The 26,395-nt window shown below is 37.1% G+C and overlaps 1 protein-coding gene across 44 annotated transcripts in view; it reads right to left on the minus strand.

The window, feature by feature from the left end:
- UTRN (utrophin) overlaps positions 1–26,395 on the minus strand; it is a 479,488-nt gene that overhangs the window by 21,494 nt on the left and 431,599 nt on the right. For 40 of the 44 annotated variants that reach the window (XR_011535458.1, XR_011535457.1, XR_011535460.1 and 37 more), the window contains 5 exons: positions 23,945–24,056; positions 8,817–8,953; positions 3,613–3,651; positions 3,322–3,387; positions 2,213–2,278 (listed from right to left, as the gene is read on the minus strand). Coding sequence is in view for 41 of the 44 variants with exons in the window: in XM_070602744.1 (XP_070458845.1) it covers positions 2,213–2,278; positions 3,322–3,387; positions 3,613–3,651; positions 8,817–8,953; positions 23,945–24,056 (420 nt within the window). In the remaining 3 variants the exon portion in view is untranslated. The remainder of the gene's footprint in view (positions 1–2,212; positions 2,279–3,321; positions 3,388–3,612; positions 3,652–8,816; positions 8,954–23,944; positions 24,057–26,395) is intronic. The other 4 variants (XM_070602755.1, XM_070602746.1, XM_008522190.2 and 1 more) reach the window with 1 other exon arrangement.

Below are 26,395 nucleotides of genomic sequence, written 5' to 3' on the forward strand. Positions count from 1 at the left end.
CCCCTAGGTCCCTCAATTTGCAAAGCCCGCTGTGTGACATCTGCAGATCTCTCTGTTTCGGACCTCTGCTTCCACAGCTACATCTCCTTCCCTAACTCTGACCTTCCTTCCTCTTCTAAGGACCCTTTTGATTCCATTGGGTCCATCTAGATAATACAGGATAATCTCCCCATCTCAAGATCCTTAACTTAATCACATGCGCAAAGTCCCTTTTGCCAGATAAATGACATATTCATAGATTTCAGGGGTTAGGATGTGGATTTCTTTTGGGGGCCATTTTTCTGTCTACCACAAACGCCCTCACCATGTTCTTCCTCTGTACGAGCATTTATCTGTCGCCTCCCTAGCCTGTAAGATTCCTGAAGACACTATCTCCATCTGCAGACTGTTACAGTATGGGTACAGGGCAGTGGTGTGCTGGTAACTGTTTAACAGCAGGTTCTCTAAAAGATAAATAAATAAAAAGGCCCTGATTTGTAGCATTTACAATTGTTATAGTTTAAATACTTTCATCATGGCCACTTTAAGCTAATGACTTCCCTGAATGTGGAGTTAGGAAAAGATACACAGTTGCACACCATCTGACAACTACAATAAATTACCCGAGAATGCAGATAATAGTAAAAAGAAGTAAAATAATTAGGGCGTGATGAGTTCTGAGTATTACTTGTGTTTTTATTTTAATCTAATCCATTTAATTGTAAGTATATGTAAACTAATTTTTAATCATGGCTCTGTTTAACAAACAAGCTTACAAACTTGAAAATTTAACAAGCGGCTCCAGCACACTATTGCATGGTCGGTATATAATAAATGTTTGTTGATGGGTGACTGAGTTAATATATCCATTGAGAGAATATTAAAATGCATTCAGCTGTTAGTCATCTGATTACTTTTTCTTTTTCTTAGATATTAGTGCTAACTTTAAAAATAAATAGTATTTATTCTAATTTGAAGAGAAGATATAATAAATTTGAGCATTAGCGTTACTCTCTTCACAGGGTGTGACATACATATTTTAAAGAATTTAAATTTGGTTTTAATTATTATTTTTTCTTTCATTTAATTCTTTAGTTATTGTCAACCTTGGTGGAAATTATGTTGATTTAGGAGATAGTCAAGATATTTAACTACTTTATACGAAATACACACTAGTAGGTTAAATATGAAACAAGCATTATGAATAAGCTATTATCTCAGTTTGGGAACTGTTCCACATTCACGGTCCATGAGTAACAATGTACAAATTACTACTGTATTATTGTAAAGTACTAACATGCTAGTCACTGAAATTTAAAATTGAACAATCTTCTGATAACTTTTACTTATAAGCTTATTGATAGTAAAACAATTTTGAAAACTATTGGCAGGGAGACATTCTACCCTAGAGTGACTAAGGCATTTCGGCCGGGCTCCCTCCACGGTCCTTTTTAACATATAACACCTAAGAACTCTGTTCTATAACTTTCCTGGCTACCTTACAGCCTCCCACCAGACCCAAACCACCATGAAACTACGCAAGTCAGTAAACTTGACACTACTGAAATCTTTTAGACATCATTCAGAATTAAAAAGGTTAATTTCAAGGTGCGGTAGTTGGGGAGAAAAAGTTCCAAAGGCAAGAAGACACACAACAGTGAGACAATCAGAGATAAAATATCTGCCTAGAAAGCTTTTTAAAAAGGATCCTAAAGTCAACAAGGCCTTTCCTTAGTTGCTAAGAAAATAAAATATTGGCAGAAGAGTTCACACTTTCCAGTGAAGGGTGGGGCCTACATGCCCAAGCCAGTGTGGGTCACAGTTGTTAAACTGACAGGATTATGGAGAAAATGTGGGCACACAGAAGGAAGCACCTTACAGAAGGGCATGTATTCTGTGGAATTGCATTTGTGAAATTAACAAGAAATATCAGACAAATGGAAGGAATATTTATACCTGTATTTATAAATACAACAATCTGATTTTCCTGAAGCAGATTAGATGCCAACTGCAGGATTTTTTCATTAATTTATATGAAACTAAATAAATAAACATATCCAATTTATACTCTCACGGCTTGAAAGCATAAAATCTATGTAGACATTTTTGTAACCACACTTATCAATTTTGATTGGGATCAAAATTCAGAGGCACGATCAAAGAAGATTATTTCCGACAGCCACAACAGAGAACGAGCCTTCCCAGGGCAGTGCTGATTTCATGATTTACTTACACACTTCCTGTGGTAGAGCTGCTGTCAGTGAGGAAAGACCCGTTAGTCCTTTCCATCTGGGCTAGTCTGAAAAATGACAATAAGGAGGTTAGATAATGTGGCCACATAGGGCGTAGTCAACTGGAGGTACACCCTCAGTCATTCTTAAACTGACATAATTCTGACAAAATACAGAAAAGTCCAAATCTCCTAACAACGCTGTGAAATTGGAGCAGCATCTAATGTTGAGTTCCATTTCTGTCACCACTGCCTTAAGGCCCAGTCTTCTAATTGACCTTCCAGACCCTCAAGTGGGTCTTCATTCTCACCCAAATCTGATTATGCTCCTCTCACGTTTAAGGACTCTCCATGACTACCCTTTACCTAAGAACAAAATCCAGCCCCTCAGCAAGCGGGCCCTTCCTTATGGCACTTCAGCTTCTGTCCCTTTACTCCTCATCCTCATACCCTTTCTCTACCTGAAATTCTCTAAACAAGCCATGTTCTTTCCCAGCTCAATGCTTTTGAGTATGTTTTTCCATTACTCCAAGCCTCCCTTTTCCCAGAAATTCTATTTGGCCAAGTCCCAGTTCAACTGTTACTATTTTTATGATGCTAACTAACCTTTTTAGGCACAGCCAGTTACCAGCACTGCAGATGCCTAGTATACACTTCTTTTCTGAAAGTTTGTGCATATTGTCAAGACCAGCCTATATTTTATATTGCTTGGGGACTCCACAATAAACCCCTATAATAAAGCATTGGCATAAATTTAATTACATATTGTAATTCATATGGGCACCATCTCCTGAGAACACTTTCAATCCCTACTTTCATTCACTGAAACTGGGTTACATTATCTAAATCCTGCTTGTACGGCGTTTGGATTCTCACGAGCTCAATAATCGCATCCCGTGGAGATTTACCGTTCCCAGAATGCAGAGCGGGTGCTTGGTAAAGTGCAAATTACAACATGGAAAGACGAGAGCCCAGATTCCAAATATAACGGGATCACGACTTCTGCAAAACTACCTCCCTTAAACCAAAGCGTCTAATGGTATAGGATTAACACAGTAATAGATACCCTCTGGGCGGCAGTGCAGCAGAGGGCTCCTACGGGCGTTTCTTACCGTGTGGCATACTGTTCTATTCTTGAATGGGTATCATCATGGAACAGCTGAGGAAACTGTGAGGGGCTGGAAAGGAAAAAGCAAAGAAACAGTTTTATGCCCAAATATCGATAGAGGTTACCATGAGGAATGTTAGCTTCGTTAAACAACGAATTTGCCATGCAAACAAACCACTAGGATTGTTACCCAGGAGGCAGAACCATTATTTGAGAAGAAGAGTTTAGTAATCACCCCATGCTAATAAAACCAATCAGAACGTCGTGTTCTGCAGATGGAGCTGTGCATACTCACTCATAGTGCTCTGGCCACATACTGATGAGTGTGATAGGACTGCAAAGAGGGAGAAGGAAACAAAAGTCACAGAACAAACACTTCAGAGTAACTTAAGACAAACGCAGTGGGGCACGGGGGGAGCAGTCTTAATTGTCTTCCACTCATACGTTTGGTTGCCCTGAGGTCCACCACGGAGAAATCAAAAGGAAAAGAAGTCACTCTTTAGTCTAGAGAAGATGCTGTGTATTCAAGTGCCTGCAGGGGCCTTTTCACAGACATGACGGGATATTTCTTACAAGATAGCAAACACAGCCTTAAATAGTCTTATTGAAAAAAGAAACAGAATGTTCTCAAATAGCTCGAAATTACGGAAGAATTTTAAAGATAATGTTCCATAATATACTAAAAAGAGATGCAATCATATTTTTGTTCTTCCTGGAGAAGAAACTTGGTCAGGAAAGTAAAATTAAATACCCAAGACTGCATTATATATGGATGGCAGAGTTGCAATAAAATGAAATTCTTCTGATTCTTTGTCTAATTTTAAAGGCAAAAATTCAAGTCCAGAAGTATACAGAGTTTCACAACCTCAGATACAGGGAAAAAAGATGCAACCCAGATACCCTCCCTGACACCCAGCCAAAAATTTCACATTCTCAATAAAACTGAACACAACTTTTCTAGATCATGATACACTTTCTTCAAGCAAAATTTTATCCAGAAGTTCAATCTATTAAACTGATAAAGGAAACTTGTTCTGCTTGAATCAGGGCTTGAGTCTGGAGCTTGATCAAGGTTATCCCCCAACCTTACAGCACTGCCTAGACATGCCCAGGTCTCCATGAAATATCATTTGAAAACAACTGATCCTAGTTAAAAGCTAGTTCAAACTCTAACTTTTTTTTTTTTTTAGAGCGGAGGAGGAGTTACTGATGAATGTGAAAATGTAAAAGTCTAAAGAAAATTAGTTCTCTAAATAAAGTCTCCTGCAAAAGCTAATGCTGATTGAAACAAAGAAGGGAAGTTTAAATTATTCTATCTATTTGATTCTCCTGTTTCTCTTATACATACATAGTTAAGAAAAAGTTAATGATCTCATTATTGCCTACTGGGAAGCATGAGTTGATGTCTGAATAGTAAAGACTAAAAAAAGATGGAAGGTCATCCTATCGGAATGAAAAATGAAGACTCTTTGGACATACTTTCAAAAACAGGCATTTATCTAGTCCGTGTTTGTCAGAATATCCATACTGTAAATAGACTTAATTATCCACGTATAAAAAAGAAACAACAACAATGAAACAACACAGTATTATCCAAGTCTTTTTACATGACTACTTTTTGTTAACTCTGAAATGTGGACTAAATGTCAAGTGAATGATTTGCTATACACTTTCCAAAAAGTAGTAACTGCTCCAGCGATCACTTCTAAAATTCAAGTGTACCACACCATTTGCCGTGAGCTTTAAACACAAGAAAAATATGTGTTTTTGATCTTAATTGAACTTGGAAAAGCTTTGCAAAGCTGCTTGGCTGGTTCTTGTGAAGTTAATTCAGTTAGCACAAAAGTGATTCGTTGAACTTAAGATAACGGTGGAGGCAGAAAGCTGAAATGAAGAGTTGCTCAAAAGAAAGTTTTTTATATATTGGGAAATTTTCTATGAAAAGAAATAAAGATAAAAAAATTCAAACTTTAGGCTTCATTGACTTCAAAGTATTCTGATTTGTAGGAAAAAAAAGTTAAGTAATCAGCTTTCTCATTAAATTCTGATGGGAAAAACAAGGCAATGTCCGCACGGCTGTTAAAGCCTGTGATTAAAGGGGGTTAAAAGTAAGACCAATCTGTGTGTTAGCCCAGATTTGAAACTTCAGCCTATCCCTGCTTTCCAGAGTGGGAGCCAAACACAGGGTTTTGGTTAATCACACACTAATATGCAAGGGGGCAGACTCTCCTAACCAGCGTTACTACTACGTGAAACGTAACCAAAGCGGAGCGAGTGGGGTCCCAGCACGCTCTAACATATGAACCTTCAATGGCTCCCCACTGCTCTCAGGACAAACTCCAAACACTGCTGGCATGGTTACAGGCCCTTCATCCTATGGCTCTGGATTCTCTCTCCCCTCTCATGTCTTGTCACTATTCCCAGCTTCCCATCCTGATTTCCAAAACAATCTTGTCTCCAAACTTTTGAAAATGCTTCCCTTGCCCAGAATCTCTCCCTCTCGTCCTCCCACACCAAACACTGAACACTGGCCCCATTCATCTTCCAGGTCTCGGCTTAGCTGTCACTTCCTCCCAGTCCAGTGCTCCCACAACCATAATTACTTACCATGAGTTGGTTCTTGCTACAGTAAGAACTTGAAAACCACGAAACTCATCTATTCCACCTTAACTGATACCAGGGGGAGCTGTCTACCTTAAACCGAGGGAAATCAACCTACCCTTTTAGCCAATAATAATCTCTCCCACAATTCTCAATTTACTTTTGCCACTATTTTAGCTTGTTTCTCAGGTTTATTTTCAATGTTAACTGTTTAATCAAGCTCTACTCATTTATTTTGATTTGTTTTTTGAAAAATCTTGCATAAATAGTTGGAAAATTAATTGAATAAACCTAAGCATGGGTTTTGTTACCTCCTTTTAGTAATAACTCATTTACCCCATATATCCCCTCCATGCATGCATGTCTAATTACTGGACAGAGGAGAAGACATTACATTTTGCAAGGCTGAAAGAGAAAGAAGCAAAAGAAAATTCTAATCAGCTTCATAAATAACTTCAAGACATTTACCACCTCACTGGTTTTTCTCCAATGTTCTCCTCCCACAAATAGGAGAATAAACGAAATCAACCTTTTTTACTACCCACTCACATAAGTTGTTACGCCAGAAGATTAAGTGGCCCTGTACTAGAGAGGACTCAGAGGAAAAATGAACCCTACCAAGTCCAAGAACACGTTCCGGGATCAAAAAAGAAGAAAACCTGCCTGCTGTATCCAGTAGCTCATAAATCTTTTTCAAAAAGGATCTTGTGACATCTGATTTAATCTTACACTCCTTCTTTTCTCTCTTTGGTTTTCCTCTCACTGAAAAAGCTGGTAAATTCATGATGGATGGAGTGAAGCATTTTCTGAGTTACAGCCCAAAATCAAACACAAAATTATTTGTCACGCGTTGCTATTCTTTTTCACTTTAACTGAGCCACTCAGAATAGAATGATTGATGTCAATCATTATTTTGACATTGAAAGGCAAATTATCAGAAATGCTTAAAAGGAATATAAAAGATCTGTCTACCTGCATGATTCATACCAAGGATGGAGATATTTGGGACACAAATCCCAACGGTTTACCAAAAGAACAAAAGGCACGTCACTAATTCAAACTTATCAAATTATCTTGGAAATAAAAGATTCGTGTGATAATTCTATGCCTCAGGAAGCTACTCCAAAGGTTAGTTAGACCTGATACCAAGAGAAGTAAAATTTTGTCTTTATCATGAGGTGTTCAGCACAGTTAAATAATATATGACATACTAAAACAAACAAGAACGTATTATCATACAAGCGTTCAAAGAAAAGGACAAAAACACAACCGCAGAACAAAGAGAGAACAAAAAATCTACCTTTTCTTATAGATTTTAAGTATTTGAATAGCTCTCTTTAAACTGAAATTGCTTCTACAGTGTATAAAGTGTACTGTGGAAAAAATGACGGGGAGGCACGTATTTTAATTGTACACAGTTTGATAACAAGCGAAGTTATCAAAAGTTTGAATTTTTCTGCATGTGTTAAAAGTGCATGTGGTATTTTTGGCTCTATCTACTTATACAGCTGCATTGTATCTCTTTCTGCACACACTCTCATGACATCACCTATGGAGGGATAAAGATATTCACTATGTTTTGGCCGTGGTCTTTCTTCTACTTCTTAGCAGTTCCACAAATAAAAAAGATACCTTTGTACATAAGTATAGCCAAGCCCCTGGTCTACAGCGCTTTACACGGAAAAAAATGCAGACTAAGTATATCCCTCTATTTCGACATCTTTGAGATACGGACTGTCAGAATACACTGGCCGATTAGTGTTCTTTGATTATCTCTCATATACACAATAAAATGAACTATGAGTTTTGAAGTTTAAAGAAAGAAAGTTTACTTCACAAAAATTGCACTCAACACACTTTCTATTTTTCTTACTACAATTTTCTTTACTGTATAATGTAGAAAACTCCACACTTTACACTTCTGAGCTTCTCTTCTACAGTCATTGGAAAGGGCATCTTTCTGAAACTAGAATTTCACTCTTCTTTGTGACTAGGCACTCTGGTGATGATTAGCAATAAAAGTTGATTCTCCCCAAAATTCCAGCTCAAGAAAATTGCCTTGGAAGGCATATTTATGCTGATATTTTAAGAAGTGATTCAAAGATTTAAAATCATATATATTTTGATCTTGATATATAATTGTTTAGTAATTCAAAATTACTTCTTGCATTTCTTCTGGTTCATTTAAAAAATTCTTCTTTTCATTTCCGGTTATAAATTGTTACTTTTCTTGCCCTTGCAACTCCATTATAAAGTATTTTTGCTACCTTGAAACTTTGCTTCATTTGTGCTTGTAAACTCAAATTATATATTTTTAAGAAATTTTCTATTCATGTACTATTTAAATCTATTTCATTTGGCTGTCTTCACGTTCAAGAAAGAAGAAATTAGAAATGTAATGAGATTTTGATGAGATTTTAGTATGGGTATATATCTGAAGCAAGAGACTAATTATTAATAAATTTATATTAAAAATACGTAAAATAAGTGCCAAACATACTACAAGAAATACTAAAACATCCCCCAAAGGGGGAAAAATGGAAAATAAATAAAATAATGAAACAGCATGTAATATTGCAATTTGCTTTAAGTATTTTCAAGAGGAAAAGGGATAACCAACGCAAAGGTTGACATATTAATACATATTTTTAAAGTTTAGGAACACATACAAAATTAAACCAGGTATTTTAGCTGTGACCTTGCCAACAGCAAATACTTGTTGTAAAAATTCATGTTGTGAAGACTGATTCAAGTTTAAGTTACCTCTTTCAAAATGAAACATTTTACCAAAGAAAAATTCTTTTTGGTATCAGATCATTTCTCTTGTGTCACTAACATCATAAAAGACAAATCAGGTATACGAGTACACAGAAGTTTTCATATTAAAATTAAACTTACGCCTCTAAGTTGTCACCTTCAAGAACCGTCTGGACAGGCAGGTAGCCGAGCCGAGGATGTTTGGCAAAGTATTTCTTTGATCTGAACTTGTTCTTCAGCACCTTTGTGAAGTCTCGCACATCTTCCCCAGATGTTGTCTGTGAGATTGAAAAAATTACACTTCTCTCATTAAAATGGAAGGAGATACCTATCTACAATAAAATGGGAGCAAACGTAAATTGATGCAATGAAATGACAACAGTTTTAGTAGCTTTGCATATTTTGGGAATAACACACAATGTCCCCAAGACACAAGGCAATCAGGACTCATCCTTAAATATATCCAGCAATTAGCTTATAATTTTTTATTTTCTGTTGAAAATAAACTATAATTAGCTCATTTCTCCATATTTTAAACATTGGGCCACAAAATAAAATTAGTTTTCGCAATGTTATTGATTGAGTCCTATCACCAAGAAAGTTGAAATTTGCTATTAAACATTTAGTGATGACAAAGTATTCTGGATAGTACATGGTTTTAACTAAGGTGCATAAATGAGGACAAGCTATACTGACTTCACAAAAGCTGGCATATATTGTCGTCTGGAAAAAGACAAAGCCATAAATAACAGAGAAAGAGCAGAGCCATACTGTACTCTATCTCGTAAGGAATACTGTCAGCTTCTTTGTCCTTTCCCATCCATACAAAGATATAATTATATGACATGGGCTAAAGTTTTAAAGGCGATATAAAATGTTACTGTTTCCTTAGGCATTTCAAGACGATAAGTTAATAATCACCTAGGATGAGGCGGACTGAAATCTACCCCCATCCCATCCCATGAATTGCTCTCTAAGCCCCAGTTTCCTATCCTCTCTCACCAATTCTAGTTTTTATTTGCAGTGTTTTATACAGAAATCAACTTCAGTCCTTCTGAAGATGCATTTAAAATATTTACATCATCTGCACAGAACAGAATTAAAACCTTGGTCATCTGATTCCTAGTTGGCTATCGAATCTACAACCAGACAGACCTCATTCCAATCTCCTCACAAAACAAATCTAGACAACTTTTCTAGACTCATACGCTGAATACTAAATATACTGGCTTACCGGCCTGCCCTGCTCTGCTTGCTCCCTCCCCAGGGCATCTCTTCCTTTACGACAGGCATGCCCAGGACTCAGACAAACATGTTTTGCCAACAGAAGTTTACAAAAATTAATTATTTTTTAAAACGACTAAATTCTGAGTCAACCCTTATGTAGCTCTGTTACTTTCTATCGGCTCCCATTCCACCAAAATTCGTCTGCTTTTAGTAAACAATTAAGGAAACGTGATTCTCTAGGCTTGCGGAGCAGAGAGAAAACACAAATAAACCCCAGCTATTTATAATCTAGAGTTCATCAATTTTCACTTTATTTTAAAAAAAAGAGGATAGCAAGGACAACCCACTCTATGGCGAAAAATGGTTGCTCTGAGTGATGCTGGTTTGGGGCTATAAGATCCAACCAAGCAGAATAGGAGAAATAAGCAGAATACAGCTGGGGGGAAAGATGGAAATTTTTAGAGAAGGAATGTTTGAGATTGAGAATAAAGCCAAAAGGATACATGACCTACTGTAAAGGACATTTGGACCTTTAGCAATGGGTATCACAACTATTTATGATTAAGTTTATGGATATGTTTACCCTGAATGTTCTGGTAAAGAGAAAAAAGGGAAGAAGGTTTCCATGATAGAAATCCCACACAAGGACAAGCGTTTATGACCCAGTTTTCTATGTCTGCTCTTAACACATTGTTCATATATAGGGAGATAAGGAAGTAACAGCCTCCAGCTTCCACTCGGTCCATGCCCATCTGGCAATAAAATGATTTTCATCACTTAACGAGGCACATCCAGGTCTTCAACTGAGGCAGCCCTCAGCAGGGTAGGTGGGAGCAAAGAACACGTAGGCAATGCACCAGGCCGCTTACCTGGTCTGCCTCACCCAGGACGTGTACAATATGGTGCTTTTTAGTATATTCACAGAGTTGTGCAACCATCACCTCAAAAGAAACCCTGTACCTATTAGCAATCATTCTGACCCCCACCGCCACCCCTGCCACCTCCCCTCAGCCCCTGGCAATCACTAGTCTACTCACTGTTTCTAATGGATTTGCCTATTCTGGACATTTCTTATAAATGGCAACACAATACGTGGTCTTTTGTGACTGCCTTCTTTCACTTAGTATAATGTTCTTCTAGCTTATCTGCATTTGGGTTTCAACACAAACTCTTGTTTGGGAGAAAAATGACACATCGTTCAAAAGTACAAGTCCAGTTCCACGTCATACATTCTTTAGGTAAATACATTCAAGACGTGGAAGAACAAAGCAAAACCAACCAACCAACAAAAAACTCCTCTTTCTCCCAAAAAACAACCGCAAAACACCCATCTGCCTCCCCAAAAGTTATATAGCAGGGGCTGAAATTAAATTTGAGTCTCTGATAATGCTCCCATTTAATATTTGGGGAAAAAAATGAGTGTATTCTCATACAGAAATAACACATTTTTATTTCCTCAACAATTTTCATATTGAGGGAAAAACTACTACCAACAGTTGTAATCTTAAGGCAGTAGATTCAGTAACGCATAAACTTTACGCAATTTTAAAAGAAAACGTGAAAAGGAATTCATCCCACAGGAAGTAGGTATTATATTCAAGTTAGCAGAATGTAATTCTTTAGTTGGGATAGAGCCAAGAAAATAAATTAAACCCATTTTCTCACCAAAAAAATTAAAAGATATCTATACATAGTTGGTCTAATTTGCTATCTAATGACAGTACCTCATATTTCTCTATGTTAAAGTGCTAGGACAATGGTTTGTGTAAAAAGCAAAAAGGAGGACCACCACCTAGCATAAACAAATATAATCAAACTCAATCTATCTTCCCTCTAAGTTTAAGACTTTGTTCTTTTTCTTTTTTCAAGCAAATAACTACCACTATTATGATATAAAGATGAAATTGAATAGATCACTTTACACAAATTATCCAACAATTCAAGTTATTCATGCATTTCTTGAAAGACTAGGTTTTCACTTATTGCTGTAAGAAAAGAAAGAATAGATTTTGTACATCTCATTAGCTGAAACAGGAGTAACATATGGGCATTGAACCTGCACCTTATAAATAGCTTTCCTTCAACCTCTTTTCACCATCAAGGTCGGTGAGGTTAATATCACTTCTTTGACCCGCAAGGAAACTGACACTAAGGCTTCCAGAGATTCAGACCTGCAAGGTCAAAAGGAGAAAGCTGCTCTTGCAACCCTGGGTCTTTTCACCATATCAGCACTATGTCACTTCTCCTAGAAAAATGGAATGATTTTAAATTTTGTAAGAGAAAAGAACCCACAGCCACTGACTAAAATATCTATTATTACATTCTGAATTTTTCCTTCATTTTAAATAAAGTACTGCTAAAATACCCTGTGGCTGATTTTTACAAAATTTATATTGGAATGTCATTTTCTAACTTTTAAATTGCATCTATAAGGCTGTTTAGCGTAAGCACACTTAGCAAAAAGAGACACATGAAAGAGAGAAAAGAGAAAAATTAAAATTGTCAGCTCTTTGAGCACTCAGATAACCACTCTTAAAATATTCGTGACTTGACTGATTTTTTAATCCATTTTATTGTAAAGTAAAACATAGACAAAACTATATACAACAAATGCATGGCTTAATGAATTATATGGCTTCATGAATATAAGGCAAATACCGTTCAGTAAGGAAACTGAACTTTGCCAGACATTCCAGAAGCCCCTTCCACATGCTTCGTTCCAGTTGTAACCCCTCCCTCTGCATGATGACCATTGTCCTCAGTTTAAGTGCAGTAGTCCCACTTTCCATGGGGATGCATTCCAAGACCCCCAATAGATGCCTGAAACAGTGGACAGTACCGAACCCTATATATATACCATGTTTTTTCCTATATATACATACCTATGGTAAAGCTTAATTTATAAATTATTCATAGTAAGAGATTAATGGCGCTTTGGGGCCGTTACTAAGTCAAATAAGGGTTCCTTGAACACAGGCACTGCGATACCACGACAGTCGATCTGATCACTGAGACGGCTACTCAGTGACTAATGGACAGGTAGTGCGTACAGCATGGATCCGCTGGACAAAAGGACGAGTCACGTCCCAGGCAGGACAAAACAACACGCCATGAGATTTCACCATGCTACTCAGAATGGGGTGCAATTTAAAACTTATGAAATTTTTTTTTCTGGAATTTTCCATGTAATATTTTTGGACTGCAGTTAACCTTGGGTAACTGAAACTGAGGAAAACGAAACTGCAGATAAGGGGGCACTACTGTAATAATAACTGTCTTGTGTTTTAAAAATAGTTTTATCACTCCCTCCAAGGTCTAACCCTAGATACTATAGTTTAGTCTTGCTCATTTTAAAAAATATAACATACTTTAAGTCACTTTTAATCTATAGTTTTCTCCTCCATACTTGCCATTTCCTTACAATTTATCTGTTGAAAAACTCAGGCAATTTGACCGGTGGAGTTTTCTAGATTCTGGATTCTGCTGATTGCCTATTTCTGGTGCAGTTCAGCATGTGCCTCCATCCTTTGGATATCCTGCAAATTGGCAGCTGGATCTGGAGAGTGCATCTGGCTCAGGTTTGATCTCTTGACAAGACTATCAGTGGTGTTCAGTGGATTATCGGAGGCACATGAGGTCTGGTCATCTCTCTTCCGTGATCCTACCAGCTTGCGTGCTCAATGCCCACATCCATCCAATAGGGGCTTCAAAGTGGTGATATTCTAGTTCGACATTCATTTTCATTTATTAGCTGAAATACTTGTAGAAAGACATGCTACCATCTACCAGTTAGTCACCTAGTAGTACAGTTCATTCAGTAAAGGCAGGATTATGTCTGATTTTTTTCTTTATTGATCAATTTTCCCAGTAATGAATTGTTTTCCTACCATGTTCCACAGATGACCATTTTTTGGTTATTTTTAAATATAATTATGAATTCATAGATTTTTACCATATTTGATGGGTTTGATCCATTGCAATCATTATCATTACTGAGGCTCTACTGTCCCATCTTTGGCCAGTAGGAGCTTCTTCCAGTTATCCTCATTTAGTTTGAACTCTACAGGTAACAATCTATTTAATACTCTCCACCAGTCCTTAGGATGCTGTTTCTCTAGCTATTTTGGTTGTCTGAAGCCCTGGTCTCTAATAAACTCCTCAAGAAGTGCTCATAGGACCAGTATCACCTGAGTTCTTGCATGTTGATGATGGTTTTCCTGTGTCCTTTACTAGATACTAAAAGGTTGGTTTTTCTGGATATAAAATCCTTGACTCACAGGTTTTTTTCCTTGAGTTTCTTAAATATGTTCCTTCATTTTATTTTGGTATAATGCAATGCTGTTGAACAGTCTGATGATTGTTTAATTTTCTTTCCTTTTTAACTCCTGTTTATCTTTTTGTTTAAATGACCACAGGATTTTTTTTTTTTTTTTGAGGAAGATTAGCCCTGAGCTAACTGCTGCCAATCCTCCTCTTTTTGCTGAGGAAGCCTGGCCCTGAGCTAACATCCGTGCCCATCTTCCTCTACTTTATATGTGGGACGCCTACCACAGCATGGCTTGCCACGCAGTGCCATGTCTGCACCCGGGATCTGAACTGGTGAACCCTGGGCCACCAAGAAGTGGAACGTGCAAACTTAACTGCTGTGCCACCGGGCCGGCCCCAAAGGATTTTTTTTTAAGCCTAGTAATTTTACCAGAATACATCATAGTGTTGGTCATTCCGAGTCAACATTCTCAGGCTTGTGATATACTCTTTCAGTATAAAGTTTCACTTTTTCTTTTCTTTCTTGGGGGGAGAATTTTGAATTTTCATTTTTAGTGTTTGTTCCACCTTTGGGTTTCTTCTTCAGGGATGCCTATTATCCATACTTTCAATCTTCTTTTTTCTTTTTGCCTATCTTCAACATTTGTCATTTTCTCTTGAAGTCTTTATATTGCTTTCGTCATTTCTTGTGAGTTTTAAAGTTTGTCTCTTATTCACCTTCCATTTCGTTTATGGTATTTATCTGTTCTGTTCATTAAGACTAAAATTAATTAGTCTTAATTTCTGAAATGACTTTTTCTTTTATTTCTAATTCTTTCCTGAGTTCTGTCACCTCACTTCTGAGATTTCCCAATTCTGATTTACGTTTGTGTTCCATGTCTTGTATCATTTTCTGAAGGGTTTGTAGCTTATTTAGAAAGAGTAGGTTACAGTATTGATGTTCAATGAACACCTATTTCTGGCCTGCTTTATTTGGAGTGATATTATTTTGTTCTTATATCTTTTTCTTATCATTGATTTATGTGAGATTTGATCATTATAGCTTTTGTCACTCAATTTTTGTTGTTGTTGTGAAATTAATTTTCCAAAACGTTTAGAATGAAGTGGGGTTCAGGAAAGCTTTTCTAACTTCACAGAGCTCCCCCTTCTTTTGGTTTTGTGGGGTAATCAAAAACAGGGCACTTGAGTTTTAGGATTTCCTGGCCCTGTTCCCCTCCCCTCACCTTGGGTTAGACTGTTTCTTTCTTTCGTCTCTGTTGCTCTGACCTGCTGAGAATTGGTTCCATTCCTAGCAGTTTATCCAGGGGGAGGCTGTCTCCTGGAGGAGGCCCCGGCGGGTCAGGTCTGAGAGCTGCAGAGGCCCAGTGCCTTCCAGCGCCTTCAGACCTTCTCATCGGGGCTCTGCTCCCCAACCAGCCCTTTGAGCTTTCCACTGAAAACCTGGCGCCTATTCTGGGGTTCTCCAGGTCTCAGCCACCTTTGCTTCTTTTTCCTTTCTCTTACATATAATGATATCCTGTAGGTTTTGTAGCTGGAGGTGGTTTGTCACCACCCAGATTTATTCTGGGGACCCCTCACTATCTAGTTTTGCTGCAAACATTGTCCAGGGGTTCAGTCCTGTTGTCTAGTTGCTCTGTCTCTTTTTATGTAACGACATTACAAATGGGAAGAAAATGGCAAAGGCAAAAGAGACAGAGAAAACCCTGAAGCCACTGCTACCGCCATCTTCCCCAAATCCTTCTGGCCTGATTTTTAACAAGCACATAAGAACTCACATCTCCAAATGAGGACTGTCCTTCAAGTTGTCATTTTTAGAAAGCTAATGAAGGTGAGTCACTGTGAAAAATGTTTTAGAACTAAATCTGCACAGACAAGTGGGCATGTGAATACTCAAAATTATACTTCCCTCTGCTATGCTGCTGTTAAGTAGCAGCGAGATAACAATGAAAACTTATTTGGATAATAAGAAGTAATTAGTTCCCGACCTGCTCCCCACCAACTAACACAAATGAATGAATAAAATATTAAAAAGTATTGCTGAATTATAAAATATACCCTGCGGTTAGTCTATCCGTCTAATTCTCCATCAAAACCCTAAGAACTCCTGGCAAGCCAGCCTGATTTTTCACTCTTGAGTTCTATTTGCCAACCAAAGCTGGGAGGATTTTAAATTTTCCTCTATTTTCTTTCTTTTTTTTGGAGGGGGGAAGATTAGCACTGAGCTAACATCTGCTGCCAATCCTCCTCTTTTTGCTGAGGAAGACTGGCCCTGAGCACACATCTGTGCCCATCTTCCTCCACTTTATATGAGGGACGCCTACCACAGCATGGCGTGCCAAGCGGTGCCCTGTCCACACCCAGGATCCGAACCGACGAACCCTGGGACACTGAATCGGAATGTGCACACTTAACCGCTGGGCTACCAGGCCAGCCCCTATTTTATTTCTTGATTGAGAACAAATATAGACATCATTAGAGTAAACTTTAGAGATTTTTCCTTGTGTTTGCATACCTACATATAAATACTTTGTATTATTCTATCCTGTTCATGTTTCAAACTGTATATTCTTATTGTAAATGCTGACAGCTATGCACTATTGAACTTTAAAAACATCACTATATCTATATATGGCTTTTCCTTCTCATTAATGTGAACCACAAGCAACAATAAGGTTAAGGTGCAAAAGTTAGAATTCAGGAATGCTCACCCTCACGGTTACAGTCAAGCAGGTCCTCGAATAAATTACTTTACTTCTTCAGCTCAAAAAACTCCCACTAGTAACACCAAAGATCCACAAAGCAAAACATAAAAAGGGGCTATTAACAATGAAGTCAAATAACCTAAAGGTCAAAACACCCAACTTCTAATTACTTAGTAATTTAAGCAAAACGCCAAAAAGAACTGCAAACAAAGAGACAAAACCATATTCATTTTAAATCTCCTCCCAATTTGTTTTTGGCAATTCATAACTTGGGATGGCAGTATTATCTAATTCCTTAACAAATATTCCTAATATTAGATTTTTAACTGTTAACTGCAAGTATGAATAAGTTATAGACAGAGGACAACAAGGAAGTACAGAGAGGAAAATCAAGGTTATATAAGAAACAACCCAGTCATTTGGCACACGAGCAGAATAATTAAACACTATCACTTGGATCATGCACGAGTGCTAAAATCATTGTTGAACAGCCCCCCATTGGCAAGATTTGCTTCTTAAACATAGAAGTCAATAGTCCTAAATGGTATGTGCATACTTCTAAGGAGTACATTTCGTTATCACAGTACTTATCTTAAAGACGTTCCAACAGGCTTTTTAAAAACTGCAAAACAACGTTTCAGTTTTGATTAAGGTTCACAGATTTCAACAAGTTGAAATTCAGACACACCGAATTCCATGGATAGGATGAAACTGGTGAGACAAGCTCGGAGCCTTTCAAGTTCTAATGGAAAAATAGGAAACTAAAAAAATTAGCGTTAACAGAATCACCGAGGGGTCAAGAATAAGTAGGTTAAGAAATCACTCAAAGTAAAATGGATTTTTGTCCAAGCCTTACTTTAAAAGCTAATGACACACTCTAAATGCACTCAACTCACTGGGAAAACAGTGTAAGGTGGGCGAGAAGCTCAGGATGCTGAGGTCAGAGAAATAGGAATGAGGCTGTGTTTTTAGCGTACTGGCAAGCATCCCAAGTCTCATCCAAAGAAGCAAGACTGCCCAAGACACCTACAGTAATGCAAGATAGAGTTTTCCAAAGGATGAATCAGCACTTTCTTATACTTGATTTTTATAGTCTTAGGAATACATCAATGCAGGCAGTGGTGGAGAGGAGTAGACAAAACAAGCATTTCCAGCTTTTTCCTTTGTCCTATTTGTTTGGGTTTCTTTCTTGCCGACGACATACAGTTTGTGAAGAAAAGATGTGATTTCACTTTTAACTTTAAAAAGAAAGCCTTTTCTATTTTTTACAGTAGAAAACTGATTTTCTACAGTTTCTGAAAACACTGAAAATATGAAATTTTGGTTTATTTCCCTATATATTAATCAATATTGACAAGAATATGCTTGAACCTGTTGCTTTGAAAGCAACATGCACTTGCTTAACAAATACAGTACAAATTTGTTTTAAGTGTTATTAACTTAATAAGCTGTTTCCTATTAAGGTTTTCTCCCCCGTCCTCCCCTTTTCTCACCAAAAATCTCAACAAAACAATCAGTACAAAACTATCAGTACAAACTGTCCAAACCCAGCACATAAACAGAGAATCTTGCAATGATTCCACCACAATTTGAATGTTGGGAGTGGCTGATCTTGCTGACCTTTCTAGCAATAAAATTTTGCAAAGATCCCATCCCTTCTCCCTGAGCTAACACGTCTCTCAAACCCCTTCCTCTCCCAGCTAACCCTTCAGTTCCTGAGATCTACACTGACCATCAGGTAGGTGCTCTCTCTATGGCCTTTCCCCACTTCTCCTTTTTCCTGCACGGATGGGGCCACTGCCGCTCACAAGATGCACATGGTCTGTCTGTTTCTTTCTTTCCCACTACTGTGGACTCTGTTCTTTTACTCATGCACACATTCCCACACATCTGTTCATAACTGTGATTTCAACCTTTCTCCTTCAATGAATCCTGATGGCCCTCTGATGATCCCATCTCCCCCACAATCCTCTCCATTATGGGCTGTGTAATCTCTCCCTCCCAAAGGCCAAGAGCACAGGAGGTGTACACCATTTCCCTAAGCCTTAACACCTACTGATACCAACGTGGCCGTCCACTCCCCATTGACGGTACTTGGCCAGACACAGCTATCATCTGTCACCTCTAGAAACATACTGACGATCTTGTAAATGCCATCTCATCTCCAAAACCTTTCATGTCCCACTTCAGTCACACACTAGGGTATAGCCACACCTCAGGCCTTGTCATACACAAAACATCTTTCAGTCCCAAGTCTCTAACTTGGAAAAGTCTTTTGCGGACTGGTACCTTCTGATCCTTGCTCCTACTTCTTTAATATGAATAACCCGTTCTTTCCCCCATCATCATGATCTCTAGCCCCTCAACTGTCTTTGGGATCTTTTCAGCATGGGGTAGCCCAAATCCATCCCAGTATTATTAACACTTTTGAGTTGTTCACTCCCTTGGTCTTCCACTATATACCTACCATCTTTTGATTCCAAAGCAACTGAGCAATGACGGAGCCATAGACGGCAACTCCTTGCCAATTAACCTCAGCTGCACTCTTGTGGCAATGCAGCCATCAATTTATTCATGTCTTGGTGACTCATGCTTGCCCCCAGCAGCAATTCCAAACTCCTTGGTATTTAACCCTATCCAGCTCTCTGTCACTGTCAGCAACTACACGAACTCTTACAAATCATATGTGAAATTCATCACCCTCTCTCTATAATTTAAAGGCCTGTCTATTATAGGTCCTAATATACAAAAATGTTTCTGATTGGAGTTAAATTTTGGTTATTTGCAACAGAGAATAGAGACGACTTTTTTAAAAAGATCCAGTAAGGGTAATTTTCACTTGAAAATTAAATCATCATAAACTCTTACTTCAATAAAAAAGAAATTAAAATGTGAACATCTTTAATATAAAATGCAATTTTTTAAGAAATAAACTATAATCTCCAAATTCAAACATGTAGTGCACAGGTAACAAGACAAAATTTTGACTCTTGATCCATAACCTTAGTCATTCTAAAAAATATACAGTCTTGAATTTCTCCAAATAGAGATCTTTTCTCTCCTTCATTATATTTACACTATTATCTCCAGTCTGCAGCAAATGCCTGGTATATAACAGGGCACTCAACAAATATAATACTCCAGCAATCAGACAGAAAACAGTTTACTAATGTTCCAAATTGTGAGTATATTTCCCTAACGAAACTAAATCACTAAATCCATGCCGCTAATTTTGAACAAATCACTTACCTTCTCTAAGACTTAGTTTTTTAAGATGAGGATGAGTTAGATGATCTCTTAGATCCTTTCCAGCTTTAATATTCTATAATTAGTATTTATAATGTCAGATATGAGCTCATTTAGCTTTTATGAGCCAGATTTAACTAAGCATAGTAAGAAAAGTATCAGATTTATCCTTATTCTCAAGGAGTTAAAAAGATAGCCGAGTGGTAAAAATACCACACAGAAAACAGTACAAGATAACATAGAATCAAATGCTAACTGGGGAAGTCGAGGCTACTGGCAGACCACAGAGTGACACGTTTTGGTGAGGGGAAACCAGAGAAGTTTGGGAAGATTTCACACAAAGTAAGAGTTGAGTTGTTTTTGTGAAAAGGTGGAATTTGGGTGAACAGAGAGAGAATGGTGACAGGCATTAAACATAATCCATACCACGTTGTCTGTTTTAGATGGACTCTTACTGAGCCTAATGAAAGAATTCTTAAATGTACAAATCTGGATTATAGTAATGGTGGGGGAAAATAATAGCTAAAAAAATCATTTTCTACAGAGAGAAAAATTCCATTTCATTTTGGTATATAAATGTTTTATTATCAATTTCATAAAATACCTTCATAAATTACGATAGCTACTTCATACACCATTAGTCTTCCTACATCTAAAGACAAACATTGCCATAGATAGTAGGCTGATACGTTTAAAGAAATATTTCTCAAGCTTTGAAGGTTTAAAATAAGGCTTCAGAAACTCTTAACCATAGAAACATTCAGAGTGAGCTGGAAAAGGAAGTGGAAGGGGAAAGAAATCGCGTCAGTAAAGCAACGGGAGCATTTTCCTAGCACTATGAGAAATGCAGACATGTGCATGGAAAGGTTTGATCCGCTTACACTCAGGCAGAGCTTATGATTATTGTATTGAAAAACTCACATTTGAGTTCCTTTCCTAAGGCAGACATCGAATGAGTCCAGGGAACATTGTGTAAAGACAGATGAACCATAAATAAAGTTTACTTAAAAGAGGAGAGCAAAATTTCAAAGAATGTGGATGAAAAGAAAGAAAATTTGGGAAGCAGTTAAATTAACTAATTGATTACTATTAAATTCAAGGCGTGCCTTTCAAAGACTCAACTTACATATATTTCTAGTCATTTTATCAAAAGTTGCGGGGTCAAATGCAGAAAATAACCTGTCCTAAGAGATGATTTATGAGTAGCTTGCTGATTAAGATCACTAAGCAAACTTCAGAAAGGGACAGAGGTTTCCAAAGCATGTCTGCAAGAAGGAAGCCGTCCTGTACTACGCAGGGTAAGCCGTAATCTCCGACATGATAACAGTGACTTTGTCAAGACTGTGTCACAAGAAGAGTTTTAGCTAATTTACAGATTTTATTTAAAATTGGTGGTTGGAGGGTGAAATTCATCAGTGTATCAGTGCTTCTCAAGCCCAGCTCTACTGGCCAATGACTGACATTGAAGATATGTAGATTTCAAACTGCGTGGGTATTCTGCAAAACCATTAGAGATTATTGTATTTAAGACCAAGAAAAATAGTAATTTTATACATCTTTACTTACTTTATACATCTTTAAATATGTAGTAATTTTTATACGTCTTTATCGTGTATGTACTCTGTGATTTTTCCCATTTTGACATTAGTTCTTTATAATCAGTTTCCTAAATTTATAGCTCTAATCACACAAATATTAATACAATATTTCTCCCCAATTCAAGTTCCTTTCAATGATCAGCAGGGTTCTGCACAATCGGACACCTGCCTTTCTCTTTAACCCCATCTCCCATCATTCTCCTTTTTGTGAAGGTTAGAAATTCACTCTGTGAAACTCACTTCAGTTTCTTTCTGTTCTCTAGTCATTTCCACCTTTTTCCTACTCCCAGAGCCAGCTTCATGGATGCGTGACCTGTGCAGCTGCAAAGCATCCTGTGTTCAGAAGTGCCCTGAACTTGGCTTAATGCTCTGCTGTTGCCATCTTGAAAGCCATAATTTTTTTAACAAGGGGCCCCACACTTTCATTTTGCTCAGAGCACTTCAAATTATATAGGCAGTGACACCTACCACACTCCCCTTGTGGAATATGCTCCATTTTCTTCTGTGCCCCAATCACGCCAACGTCTTTCCCACTTCCAGACCACTGTGTGTGCAGTTTCTTTTTTCTGAAATACCCTTCCTACTAGTTCTTTACACAGCTGATTCTTTCTCATCCTTCAATCTCAACTCAGAGGTTCACTTCTCAGAAAGACCTTCCTTAATTTTTTTATCCCAAGTGCCTTCTCTAATCTTCTATCTCATTACCCAAGTATTTCTTTAAAGACACCTACTACAATTGGCAATGATTTCATTTATTTGTTTCCTTTTCCCTGCCACACATCCCCTCCTCCTAAATGGAAAGGAGCAGGAGAGTCAGTAATCTTGTCTATTTCGCTAGTGCACTGATGAATTATCACAGCCAGGACAGTGTCTGACTCATGGTAAGTCCTCACCATTTATTTGTTGAGTGAATAAATATGTTAATCATAACAATAAATGGTGCTTCACAAATTTTCTTAGGGGAATTATTTTTCCTAGTTGAAGTTACTATTCACTATGGGTATTTCATCTATTATAACTCTGCAACATTTTCTAGAGATTTCCTCTCCACATACGGGGTACCTATTTATTTGAGATAAGATACCTAAGAATGTGAGTGAGATTTATATGTGTATATTTTGTAAGTATCGCTGCCTTTCTGTCAATTTATGATCCAAAAAGTAACTCAATTCTCTAAACCAAAGAAAACGTACAGCTCTATGAATAAATTTTCGTTCACTATTTGGAAGGAAGCTAGAAAATAGCTGTTGACAGAAAATGAAGATAAACTTTAGAAAAAAATAGCTTTAGATCCAAGGAGCAACAAGAATCCGTATCCAATACTAGTGAGACTGTAGTAAAATCGGGACATTAACAAATTGTGATAATAATGTAAAGTGGTATAAACCTCTTTCAGAAAATAAGTTGCTATAAAGTATGTTGGCCATAAAAATACTCATATTCATTGACCAAGATCACTTACTTCTAGCACTTTATTCTATGAAAACGTAATTTATGTAATATATGGAAACAGCTGTGTTCACAAAGAAAACTTTAAAAGTGTTGTTTATAATACCAGGAAATTGAAAATAAGCTAAATGTCCAAATTTAGGGTATGGTCAGATAAATTATACTACAGATAAATTAAATATTCTGGGACCAGAAAAAGTTATACTGTGTGACAACATGGGGGAACACAGTATACCATGTTCAGTGAAAAAATCAGAATCAAAATTACATAAATATAGAAATAAATAAAATCTTAAAATCAGAGACATGGGAAAATATTGGAAGATAGTTTAATTCAGGAGCTAGATTTATGGATTTTTTACTTTCTCTGTTTTCTACATTTTTACTAATGTAAATATAATAATTAGTTATGAAAACACATCTTAAATATGTCTAAAAGGAACATGACTTCTCATTACCTAGTATCAGCTTCAATGTAGGTCAGTGTGAGCTCTTAAAAGAGTTTGCTACCAAAAAAAGTTAACTTTAAAATCAAAACACAGATGTAAACAAAATTTAATAGATTAATTTTTCTGAAAAGGGTATAATTATTTGTTAATTAATTCAACATAGATATAGTTAATTAAAATAAAATAAAATATATATGGTTACACAATCTTGAAAGAGATTTTTTCCCAGAAAAAGTTGTGTGATAAACTGAATAATTTTAGACGCTAGTTAATTCAAAAGCAATATATTAAAACCAAAACAAACAAACAAAAAACAGTGGCTCAGTACTCACAGGTATACAATATTCCACCATCGGATAATGTAATTTGTGACCTTTTGCTGTTCGACCCGAAAAAAAGCAACTCTGGCAGACATCATAGTTAAAATGCTTTAAGCTTCTATACCTAGAAAGAAGAAATGAAAATTCATTGGCCTGCAAGCCTATTATTTAGCCCAAATCAATCATTTGTGGTAAGGAATTTCATTCATCCAAATCACCACAGAAATACAAGGGAGATTGGCCACAAATGTGGAATTTGCTTAGTATCCTAGCTCCCAATTAGGACAAAGAGAATCTTGAATTTCACAAGGGAATTAATGAAAACAACTCCCAAGTTAAAAACAAAAGCAAATTTTTGGAGTTCAAGTTTCTAAAACGTTTCCATTTGTTTCACAACATGATGAGAAGACAAAAATCTATGTCTGAAGATTTTCTGCAATGTTTGAATGTGAATGCAAAATGGCAGAGAAGAAAAGAGAAGTCATTTTTATTAGCTTGATACACCAAAACTTAAAATGTCAATTATGCCACCAGTAAGAAATGAATCTCAAAATTCCCTCACAAAGGCATTATTTTTTACAAGGAACATTTTCATATTTGGTTTAAACTAGTCATTAGGAAAAAAAATTAAAGAGCAAACTAAATAAAACCTTAATCACCACACATTCTTGACTGGAAACTGTGTTTTCAAATCTCTCACTTAAGAATGACACTACGGTGACTTTCAATTGCAGAATCTTATTTAGAAGAGCAAAACTCTAGATTTTAAGTTTTTTTTGGGTTGGAGTGGAAAACATCTCCCAGATCCTCCATCTGCTAAAAAGGATGACTGACGGTAATAAGATATATACAGCATAAATATATACATTTCTACAGAAAACAATTAAATAATAGGACTAACACTGAAAATGGAAACCAAATGTAAAGGTTATATGAAGTTAATAATGTAACCTATTAAGAGCTGAGCAGCTTCTAAAATGACCTATAGAATGCCTTGCAAATTGATTTCTGGAAAATCAATGCACGTATCCTACACACCCAGCTTATTGTGGCAGGGAAGCTATCTGGCTTGAAACAACCACCTACACCAACTATATTTCTTGACCTATCTGCGTGGCTTGACAACGACTGACATCTCTTGTAAATGGAGTTTTGTTTATTGCTGAACACCTCCATGGCAGATAGCCATTCTCCCTTTCTTCACTGGTGCCAGACCCCTGAACTGTTAGTGGGCAGTGTGCCCTGCTGAAAACACTGTCTCAGTTTCTCTAGCTGATGGTGGTGACAGCGCAATGCAAGTCGCAGTCACGGGGTGGAGTTGCTAGCTGGGATTTCAAGGGATGACTCGGGTGGGAAGGCATACCGCCGTCTCCCTCCTTCCGGAAAGTGGACCTGACATCCAGAAGAAACACTCCGTTAGCCAAGGGGACCTTGAAGATGGAAGCCACATGGCAGGGACGGCAGAGCGCAAAGACGGAGCTACGAAAGAGGTGGTGTTGGTTAAAGAGGACAAGCTTCCAGTTAGAAGATGAGTAAGTTCCAGGGATCTGACATACTGCATAGTTTTTATAGTTGGTAATACTGTATTATATACTTGAAAGTTGCTAAGAGAGTAGGTCTTAAATATTCGCATTACAAAAAAGAAACAGCAATTATGTGACATGATGCAGGTGCCAGCTAACACCATGGAGGTAATCATTTTGCAATATAAGTGTGCCCAATCAACACGTTGTGCACCTTAAATTTATACAACGTTATATGTCAATTATACCTCAATGAAGCTGGGAGAAAAAAAATGATAGAACTAGGGACGCAGATGACTGCAGAGCCATCCTTCAGTTTTGGATTGCCTATTCTAGGACTTTCTTTCTATGAAAGGAAACCAAACCTCTAATTTATTTATGCTACTATTAAGCAGCCGTATGTGATCCGAACTGAAATAATTCCCAGCTTGCAAAACATTCTGTAAATCTAAGAATTCATTAAAATTTAATTTGGAAGTAATTAGAGAAAAACTGTAGCAGTGTTTATAAAAATTCAGAGAAAAAGAAATATCTAAAATGGCAGCTTGATACGGAGTCAGCCTGGATGAAGTTAAGTTTATTCTATAATGCACATAGTCCTTGATTGGTATTTCTGGAGCTGGGTTTTCATTCTTCCTTGTAGCTCAGAGAAAGAGCCATCCCTCTACCTAAAAGCTACTCAGAGCAATTCCACCTTGGCCCTGTTTTACTATTGGAATTGTTCTTATATTCACTCCCTCCACGCAAAAGTTTTGTGCAATCATCAAGTCACCGTTAGTTTGAAGAAACCTTTGCTTGATCTTGTCCCTAAACCAGGTGTCAATTTCAGACATACTTCTCGTCTATTCAGAAATTTTAAAATTTAAAGGTACTATATTCTCAATATAGGAAACTGGGGAAACTATATATGCCAGTAAAAGGAAGATAATATATCACCAAC

The sequence above is a fragment of the Equus przewalskii genome, chromosome 32 (assembly GCF_037783145.1).
Source record: "Equus przewalskii isolate Varuska chromosome 32, EquPr2, whole genome shotgun sequence".
Lineage (NCBI taxonomy): Eukaryota > Metazoa > Chordata > Mammalia > Perissodactyla > Equidae > Equus > Equus przewalskii.